This window comes from Alexandromys fortis, unplaced genomic scaffold (assembly GCF_014885135.2).
Source record: "Alexandromys fortis isolate MF-2015 unplaced genomic scaffold, M_Fortis_MF-2015_v1.1 scaffold_119, whole genome shotgun sequence".
In the NCBI taxonomy this organism is placed as follows: domain Eukaryota; kingdom Metazoa; phylum Chordata; class Mammalia; order Rodentia; family Cricetidae; genus Alexandromys; species Alexandromys fortis.
Window position 1 is genome coordinate 4,365,048 of NW_026067991.1, and position 10,356 is coordinate 4,375,403.

At 51.5% G+C, this 10,356-nt stretch overlaps 1 protein-coding gene across 11 annotated transcripts in view; it reads right to left on the minus strand.

Moving 5' to 3' along the window:
- Positions 1-9,135, minus strand: part of Kalrn (kalirin RhoGEF kinase) — a 603,131-nt gene extending 593,996 nt beyond the window's left edge. For 7 of the 11 annotated variants that reach the window (XM_050159714.1, XM_050159713.1, XM_050159712.1 and 4 more), the window contains exon 1: positions 8,929-9,135. In XM_050159714.1, coding sequence (XP_050015671.1) covers positions 8,929-9,001 — 73 coding nt within the window. In that variant the 5' untranslated portion in view covers positions 9,002-9,135. The remainder of the gene's footprint in view (positions 1-8,928) is intronic. The other 4 variants (XM_050159724.1, XM_050159723.1, XM_050159721.1 and 1 more) reach the window with 1 other exon arrangement.
- Positions 9,136-10,356: the final 1,221 nt, after the last annotated feature.

The following is a 10,356-nucleotide window of genomic DNA, read 5'->3' on the forward strand; positions in this document are numbered from 1 at the left end:
TGGGTCCTGGATCAACATTTGTCTTTCCTGAGGTCTGCCTTCCCTCTGGTTCCTAAAAAAGCATCCTCCCATGGGCCAAGGCGACCCCTCAGCTGATCCTGAGATCCACCCCTTCAGACTGAGGCTGGGAATTTAGCTGAGTGGTAGAGAATGCTTGTCCAGAACCCCTGAGGTCCCTAAGTTGGTGCCTATGGCACAAAACACATATCCAGGCTCCTCCGGATCTTTCTCCATTAACTGCTCTTCTCTTTTCCTACCTCCAGTGTGCCTTCTCCCTCTTCCTCACCTCAGGTATTCACATCGCTTCCCTCCCTAAAAAAAAAGCCTACCCTCAAGTCTGCTCCCCATCTCCAACTCCCTCACTATTTTTAACCTTCCCTTAGCAGCCAACCCTCCCCGAAGAGTCATCGACATGAACTCCCACCACTTCCTCCCATCCACTCACTCCGTTCCCCTCTGCGATCTCAATTCCACCTCCCCAGACAGTTTGGAACTTACTTCACAAGTTACCAATGCTCTCTCAGACTGCAGAACCAGCCCCATGGCTGCGGGCACCGCACGGCAACATGAAGCCCCGCCCATCAGCCCTCACGTCAATCTACAGTTCTGCCCTTGGCCTTCTGCCCTTCAGTCTGTGTTAGCTTTTCATTTATTATCTCATCTATCCTGATAGCTACAGCCACGACTTCTTTCAGATATCTCCCAAATCTGTATTTCCGACTCTGGCCTCCCTCCAAGGCTCCAGACTCCCTTCGATACTCGCCTACTGAATCAACGCTTCCCTTAGCTCTGCACTGACACCTGAAATGCAACATGTCCCGAGCAAGTTCTCCAAATCCTCCCTCTCCTCCTGGTCCCCTCTTCCCAACTCTTGGTTTTCACCAAGCATAACTCTATCCTCCCTGTCACCGAGACTCTAAGCTTCTGTTCCAACCTTCTTGAACCTTCTTGACACCTCGTCGGGTCCTGTAGGCTCAACCTCCACAAAGTCACTTCTTTTCCATGTCTACCTCACTGTCTCAAGTCCAGACCCTCCTACAATATTACAGTAATCTATCTTTCCCCCGCCAGCAGCCTCCTTCTTCATCCTAAGAGAAACTCCACGGGGCTCTCAAATTCATGCTCCTCATCACACCTCTGTCCGTGTTCAGAGAAACCCACAAACTCCCCAAACAACTGCAGAAAGATCCAACTCGTTGACAGTCCATTCTAAGCATTCACACTTTAATTCATGAATGAAAACATTCAGTCAATCAATGTGGTCCCCACCCTTCTGAGTCTCAACTCCCAATCATCCTCTACCTTCATCCTTTGGGTCGCATAGACTGGACGGTGACTGTTGCCAATTGAGCATGAATGCTCATGTCTCCTGCTACTGTTCAGCCCGGGAATGCAACACTACAGTCTACGAAGACATAACCACTCCTATAACTGTACCGATCAAACATCACTTCTCACTCCTTTGCTTGTTTATTCCTGGTATCCGTGTTCCCTAGCAAGTGCCTGGCTCACTTCTAATGATGCTATGGGGGCGGAAGGGGAGGAGACAAAGCTAATGCTCCAGGTTTCTTCTTTCCCTCCCTGAATGAATGCCTCTGTCCAACCTGCAGATACTTTCTGTTCCCTCGCTCCTCAGCAGACACGATCCCAGGCAGCTCTATTGATCCAACAACTCTATGGCTGTCAGTCATTCCCTAGTTATTTTACTGCTAGTCATCCACACAAAGGAGCGCCAGGAAGAGTCTTCACTACAAACAGAGAACGAAGAGGAAGGGACCGGTTCTCTGCACCCACCTGATGCTCACCAGAAGCAAGCCAGACTGTTTCCACCAGGCTCCTGCCATGTGGCTCAGGGCCTGGGAAGGGGCTGCAGGGAGCTAACACACTTACCGCTTTGTGAAAGAGTTAACAGAAAGTACCCTGACCTGTGTAATAGGATGGCCCACAGTCCCCTTGGAGGGGAAGAATGATCAGGATCCTCTCTCCTCCCAGGCCGAACGGTCCTGTGGAGGGGAGATTAAACAAGGTACTACACGTCGGAAGAGGCACTTAGAGAAACAGAATGCCCCATTTGAAATAACCATCTGCAGATATTTAGATAGCACTGTACAACTTATAAAGACCTTTTACTGTATCTTATTTGAATCCTTCAACATTTCTGTAAGGGAACGGGGGCTGACGAGATTACTATTCCTTTCCCATAGATGTCAAAGTCACACGCACAAGTCATCCAGATAAGTAGGGAGCAGAAAAGAGTATGGCCTTCCGGCTCTCACGCACGACCTTCCTCAAAGGCTTTCTCTCCCCTTTCAGCCCATGAAGTCCACATGCTCCCAGAGGGAGACTATTTATATTTCCATCCATTCCCCTTCCTGCTCTCGCATCTCCCCTTTAATGGTTCCACACTGCATGACAGCAGCAGACACTCAATATGGATTTGTCCAGCAAGTGAGCGCTGAGGCCCAAAGTCAGCCTCCTGAATCCACAGGCAGGAGAGGTCCATGCCTCCCTCATGCTGCTGTTCTTGCAACCTCCCATGCGTGAGAAACTCTAACCTTCCAGAGGTGCCCACTGCATAACTACAACAGCGGGAACAATACTCCCCCCCCCCCCCGAATAGTATACTTTGTCTAATTAAGTTTCTCAATCCGTAAAACAAGCTTTATTAGTCCCATCTTGCAGAATTCCTAAAGACGAGTGTAATTTACCCAAGAGCAACCTAGTTAGTGCTGAGCTGAGTTGATCCAAGGCCTACAGTCTTCTGGATAGTCAGGGCTCCCCCATCAGTACTGTTGACAGGTTTTGTTTGATTGGGTAATTCTTTCTTGTGCACTGTAAGACATTTAGCAGCACTCTGGCCCTATCCACCAACCAGATGCTTACAGCAAACTGACCTGTGAGTTGTGACAACCATAAAAAAAAAGTCTTCAGGTATTGCCAAATGTTCCCTGGGGTAGAGAGCAGCATTTCTCCTGGCTGAGAACCACTGTGCTATATGGCCCAACTCAGATATAAAGGCCAAGAGCAACCAGGAGGAACTCCAAAAAAGGATTTGCTCTCCAAAGTCTAAGGAGAAACCCTAGTTCATTCGCTTGGGTTGGAGATTCCCAAGCAGGAATGGTTCTCCTACTTGTAACATCACTCCTTTCTGTAGCTCTGGTTTGCCCCAGTGCCTCCTGTCTTACTGTGAAGGACTACCAAACAGAGCTGGACAGAACTGCCAATAACTGTGCCATTGGCAGCCAACCATCCAAGGATGAAGTCCGGCCTCCCCAGCCTTACACAGGTAGACCCAGATGCCATCGATATATTCTGAAATAGAATACTGCAGACATCACATGCCTAAAACACAATATCCCCTCTCCAGAAACAGAAAGTCCTCTCAATACTCCTCCCAAAGTTCCTGAACAAGGGTAGGACTAAATTCCCAGTTCATGACTGATGGAAGCAGAAGAGAATTTAAAAGACACAATAGCCATTGAGCTGAGTATGCTGGATGCTTTATGACAACTTGACACAAGGTCAGGTCATTTTGAAGGAAGGGATCTAAACTGAGACAATGCCTCCAAAGGACTTGGACTGTAGGCAAGTCTGGAGAGGATTTTCTTGACTGATGACTGTAGTTGGAGGGCCCAGCCCGCTGTGGGTGGTACCACCTCTGGGCAGGCAGTGCCAGCTCTGAGAAGGTAGTCCCTGGAGTGTATGAGCAAACAGACTAAGCAAGCCAGGAGGAGCAAACCAGGTAGCACTCTTCCACGGCCTTTGCAGCAGCTCTCCCTCAAATTCCAGCCTTATGTGAGCTCCTGTCCTGACTGTTCCCTCAGTCACGGACTGTGACGGGGATGCCACACTGAAATAAACCCTTTCCTCCCCAAGCTTCTTTTGGTCATGGTGTTCTAGCACAGCCACAGTAGCCCCAACTAAGCCACTGGGCATCGTGTTTGCCTTGTGAAAAGTCAAGAGAAACGTCAAAGGAAATGCTTTCCTTGGTTGCAAAAAGAAGTAACAAGATTTCTCCCCTTTCAAGTACCTGGCAATGTACAGACTATGTGTTGATATTTACTCAAAGATCTGCACAAAGAGTATGTTGTTTATTTCAAAGTCTTCCTTTTCTGTGGTTTGGACTGACAGGGGCTTGTTTTCTTAGCCAGCAGGATGGAGTGTTCTCTAAGTTAAGAAAGATACACTGAGTAGGGACATTGTCATCACCTTGATCCAACAGTGCTTACATTTGGGCCATGTTTGTTATATCTCTGAAGGAAATGGGATCTTTGAGGAATTGTAAAATATTTTAAAGACTTTATACTTACCTCCAAAAATAAATAATTTTGATGGGGAAATAGGCCCTACATATAGGAAAGGCAAAACAGTAATGCAATACCACGGGTGCAGTGAGAAGACACTGAGGGCTTTCCAGAGGTCGCCGTAAACTGTAAACTCTCTCGAAAAAGCTAGAACACAGAATGTCATGGATTTGGAGGCTGTGGAGTAGGAAGGGGATGAATCAACAAGATCCAGGATACTCTAAGGCATAGGGATGGGAAGCTAGCTAGAACTGATCAGCTAAGTATGGACTTGACTCACAGGTACCAGGGAGTTACTGCAGGTTTCATAAATCAGAGAGTAACATGATGAAAAGAGTGTTTCTGGAAGTGCTATAAGCCTCGGGGACAGTGTAGAGAGGGGGCAGATTCTGAAGGATGAGAGGGGTCTGTGGAAGAAGTCCATGGAGGACTGGCCTAAGGCAACAGGCTAACTATGGAGGACTATGGAGTAAGGCTTGTCAGCCTAGAGAAATTCCCCTGAATTAATGCCAAGGCTTTGAACGTGACTGGGAAAGAAAAGATGCCACTTACAGAATGAGGAAGTGAAGAGAAGAAGGTGGTCTGGGGTGTTTGGAAACAGAGAGCTGAGCGGAGTTTGGCCAAAGCCCCGTTAACAGTATCTTTCCAATGAAATGTCTGGATGCAAAAGTCAAAGCTCAACAGGAAGCTGAATGTGGAACATACTTCACAGCAACGTCTTCTCATTATTCTGAGCCTTTCGCCTTTACATTTTAAAGAAAAAGGTTTCTCGTTTGCTCCCCAAAGCTTAGCTCTGAGCTGTTATGGAGCCTACTCTTCTGTCTCGTCTCTGGGATCCCACGCAGCCATCCTGGCATCTTCTGGCTTTCCTCTCCACAGCTCGCTCTCCGTCACCCCAAACCACCCATGACACAAACTCAAAACTCCTTTCCTGACACTAGGGTTCCACCCTGCCTCTTGCTGATAAACTCCAAGTGACTATGTCCTCCTCGTCACCCCCAAATGCCCACACCGAGTGCCCTTTCTAACCCTGTGCCCCCCAAAGTCAGCTCCCCGTGTTTCATTTTTCTATTCCTCCTACTCAGCCTGTCTGCCCCATCATCACATCAGAGCTCGCATGGACTCTCTGGGATCTCCAGGATCCAGACTCTTTTCTGCTGTTTCCAAATTAAGACCTCCTTGCCTTTCTTCCTCCACCATCTCCATCTGGAAGCTTCAAGTACACCAAGCCTTCCGAATCAGCACAACCACTCCTGCCCATGCCTAGAGTCCACATAGCCAACTCCAAAATGAGTCCACTTAGATGTGCACATCCAGTTCCTCATATATAGACATACAGGGATGCTGGGAAACTGCCCATCCTTGGGTGTCAGTAAATATCGGCACTTCTACCTCTATCTCAAGCCTCTCAGAATTAGCTCTGGCTCCCCATCCTTCCTGCCATCGAGATGGGGCAAGCTCCCTAGCCTCTACCTCAGCCTTGGATGACCTCTGCATCTCCCTAGATCTTACCTTTATTTTTTTTCACTTCATCAACAAAATTTCCCAGAGACTAATCTTTCCAAACACTACTTTATCTATGATGTATCCTTGCTCAAACACCAGCAATGACTCCCTAGTTCCTTTGAATCAAGTCCAAACTCCTCTTCAGAAGGTTTCAGACGCCCTTAGTTGTTTCTATTATCCTTAGTCAACCCTGCTCCTGTCCTTATTAACCCATCGTTTCCCCTCAGTCAGTCCAGGCTCCCCAAAGATCCAGCATTTTTACCTTTGTCAATCTCCCTGGCGCCCTTTCAAAGACCATCCTAGGCTCCACCTTCTCTAGTTCTGGCAACCCTCTAACTTACAATGTCCTAATCTTTAGCAATCAATTAGTTAGCAATCTGTAAGTTCTTGAGGACAGCAATCACTTTGAATACTTCTCCTGTGTCCCACAGCACCCTGGACAGCAGAAGATTCCAAGTAGGTGTTAAAAAAACATTGTGGGTCAATGTTTTATTGTCCCAGTCCTGAGTTTTCCTATCTCCTTTTGCTACCTTACAACTATGATCAGTAAAAATTTTAAATTAAAATAAAATTAAAAGCCAGCAACATACCTTCTCAGACTTGAAACAGAACTCTTAGGAAGACAATCAGGACTTTGTCAGCCTATACTATTCTATAGAATAGTGTGTAGGAATAGAGCGGGTTCTAAAACCTTGTAATTGCGAAAAAGTAAGACTGGAGAATCTTATTTAATCAGTTGGTCATGAGAACAAAAACATCCAAATAATCAGAAAGCAGGTAAGCTAAACAAGTAAAATGACTGAATTATTTAAATCATGCCTAATTAGAGACATAGCATGCCAGAGTTTTGACAAAGTAATTGCCAGTCTGGTCTTTGTACATGCAAATTTTTCCACCATAAAGAAGGGGGTATCCTGGTGCTGGAAACTTTGAACAATCTGTTTGATGGTTTCTTGGTTGCTCGGTTGAATAAATTTATAATTCAGCCAGCCAGGTACAGAGCTATGTTCCCCACAGAAGGCATGAATCAAAAAGGAGAAGGCTCAGACACATAGTCTGTCCAGGCTTAAGAATCCCCAACAAGGGCCTCTGGGATAGACTGCGAGGAGGGCAAAGGTCCAGGGGCAGAGCACAGAGGGTCATGAGGCAGGAAGGCACTATTCTAGACTTACCCCTTTAGCAGCTTGTCACAGGCCATCCATCATTTGTAAGTTTGTGTATAAAGGATTTAAACTGTCTCTGACTCTAAGTGCATATGAGGTCTAGCGTCCCTCACCACCACCACCTCCTCCTTGTAGCAATGGAAGGACATTACCCCAGTAGGAACCTGACCCCAGTTCACTTCTTACCCTGAGACTTGAAAACAGCCTGGACAATGTAAGCTAAGATTTGTTTTTGACAGTCTCTGGGGAAAGTAATATATTCATAAGTCTCCAGAATTGGAAGCTATAAAACGAATGCCTATCAAAAGGAAAAGGAGACAGAAGAAGAGGAGAGGAAGACTGTGAATTCATACCACAGTGCTTTTTCCAGAGGTAAAAAATACAGCTGCTTGGCCAGGCTGGGATGCAGGTGAGGTCTGTAGACCTTGTGAGTGTCTGGATGGCACTGAGCCCCCAGAGCCTCTTTCCCTAGATTCAGGGTTACAAACTTTGGTCAGGCACCTCTTCTACCCCTTGTTTAGGTTTCTAAGAGAGGAGAGGTGAGCAGGAGAGAAAGAAGGGACAGGGAAGGTGGAAAGGGCAAATGCTAACTCCCAGGAAGGGAGAGGAGAGGGAAGACAGAAGGCTGAACCCTGGAAGCAGGAAAGGATGACAGGAGCCTCTTCCCCTTCTCCAGACCCTGGCATCAACTCCTGTCCTCCACCTCCTTCCTCTCCAGACCAATTAGAGATGACCATATGGGCCAATTAAGTCTTGACTTCCAAAGCCACAAGTTTCCCCACAAAAGGGCCCCACTCCCTTCCTTAGAGTGGACCTCCAGGGTAAAGCAACAGTGTTAGGAAACAAATGGACGTGAATCCTCCAGAGCTAACCTGACCCCTGACCCCCACTAGTTCATGTCCTCTGATCCAACTTCCCCAAAGGGAGGGCAGATGTGTGGGGCACCCATAACTTATCAGAGTCTTGGGACAAAGATTCCAGACAAAATGGTTGCAGACGTGTGGGGGAGCTAGGGAACTGCACAACGGAGCGGGAGCTGGATGAAGCTACAGGTACAGGAGAGATGGGGACTCCTTGGTGATGAGATGTTTGAAACAGGGCTACAGGTGGTAGGAGATGAGGGTGATCGGTGTCTGTTCTGGTGAAGGGACAGTGGAGCCACCGAACAAGAGCAGCTACAGACCTGCTGCAAGCGAAGTACAGAGAGGCGCAAAGCGCTAGAAAGCCAACTCATGCTCCCCGCGCCACAGGCAAGCAAATATTTGGTGGGTGTGTATTGAAAGGGATGCTCGCTAACTCACACTTCCAGAAATAAGCGATTCTTAGGTAAAAACTCATCGGTTCCCCGAGCTGGAGAAATGACCAAGGGGCAGGTCCGAGGTGCCCATGGTCCTCTCAGCCGGTCAAAAGTCCCAGACGCTGCTTCCCCATACGCTCCCGGCACGATTTCGCGTCGCCTGGTTCCTGCCTGCCTGTCAGGCTGCTGCCTGAGCGCCTCGCGACCCCTGGTGCCCCTCTATGCACATCAGGGCCCCGAGCCCTGGAGAGAAGAAGAGGCACCAACCTCGGGAAACCCAGGAGCCCCCCAGTCGGGCACCGTGGGAGTGGGGAGCAGAGGGAGGGGTCGGGACACCGGGAGCTGGAAGCCGCGCTCTACAAAGTGATCCAACATCGCCCGGAGAAGGCGGCCCGAGAGGACCGCCTCCCGCCTCCCCAATACAGACCCCCGCAACTGGGGTGAACGCCGAGGGGCGCCCAGCCCCCACGCCCTCCCCAAAACGCAGCCAGCACCGCCAGAACAACGTGAATCTCCACAACTCCAGCCCCGACGACCGCGGGGGGCCGCCTCCGACTCGCACGCCCAGGCGGCAGCCTGACGTCCCCAAACTTGTCCGAGATGCGGCGTCCGAGGCGGCCGTCCTCACCCTCCGCCCCGGAACCCTGCCTGACCTTACCTGTCCGGAAAAAGGCGTCCACGTCCGAGTCGGCGGCTCCCACTTCCTCCGCTGCCCCCTCCGGGGGGTTCATGACTGGGGGAGGGCGTCCGCGGGCAGCCGGGCGCCGGCGAAGCCTGGGGCCGAGGGCGGCGCGGCGCCCGGTGGGCGGAGGGCGCGGTGGCCGTGGCCACTGAGCCGGTGGCCACGGGGCTCCGGGCGCGGGGCGGGGGGCTGCGGCTGGGGGGTAGCGCCGAGCCTCCTCAGGCGGCGGCGCACGGCGGGCTGGGGGCGCCTGCCGCCGGTTCCCCCATGGTCCCTTCCCCGGGGCGCTGGCCGCCTGCTGTCTGGCCCAGGCCGGGGGTCCCCGCTGCCTGCGCGCCCGCGGTGCCCGGCAGCGGCAGCTGGCTCTCCTCGCCCGTCCGCCTGTCTCTATTGTTCAGCCCCGCTCAGCTCTCTCCTCTTTATTTTTCCTCCTCCCTCCCACCCTCCCTGTCTCCCTACCTCCTCCCTCCCTCGCTCTGCTCGCTCTCTCTCTCTCTTGCTACCTCCCTCCCGGCTCCCTGGCTGGCTCACGAGCTCTCGGGCTCCCCCTCTGGCTCCCGCCGCTGCAGCTCCCGTGGCTCCTCCCGGACTCCTGCACCCTTGGTCCCGGCCAACAATGACCCGGCGAGCGCCGCGCAGCGCGGACGTTCCCGCGGGCCCCGGGCCTCGCCGCGGGCACCCCGAGGTGCGACGCGCCCTTCCCCGAGGCCCACGTCCGCCCTCCCGGAGCTCAGCCCGAGCTATTGTTCGCGCCGTACTAGGCCGGCTTCCTGAGCCCCGCAGGAAAAGCCCGGGCCGAGGAGGCGACAGGGCGGAGGGCGGGGCCGACGGGCGCTCTGCGGGCTCGCGGGGGGCTCTGCGGTCGCTACGTGCTCTGCTGCGCTCCGGGTCCCGCCACCTCCCCGCCCCACCCTGCTCTCAGGTGCGCGCTGGGAACCCCGACCTGCCAGCCCGCCTCCTTCAGCCCTCCCGCTCAGTCCCCAAGCCCGACTGGCCTGTCCCTAGAGGCTGGACTTCATCCTTCTCCTTCCTGACCAACCCCTGGTCGCCCTGCCCTCCGAGACCATCCCTCTTTTTTAGATGTTCTTCTCTGCCCCCATTCAATACCCCTTTCAGCATCTCGGAGCGACTCTGAGAATCCTTGTCCCGTTTATTCTTCTGTGGATGCCTTCCTGCCTCTCTCTCCTGTCCTATCACTCTTTTGTGTCTCTCATTTGTCTCTGTCCTGCCTTGGTCCTTGGCCCGAATCTCAGGGCTCCTCTTGGACAGCTGTCAAAACTCCCTAATCCCGGGGGCCTTCTCTGTTCTTCTGTCCTTCTCTCTCCAGTGAATGGAGAGATCCAGTTGGCCTGGATAAAGGGGGTGTTACAGAAAGCTGAATTTCGATTAAAGTAGAAAGAAGAG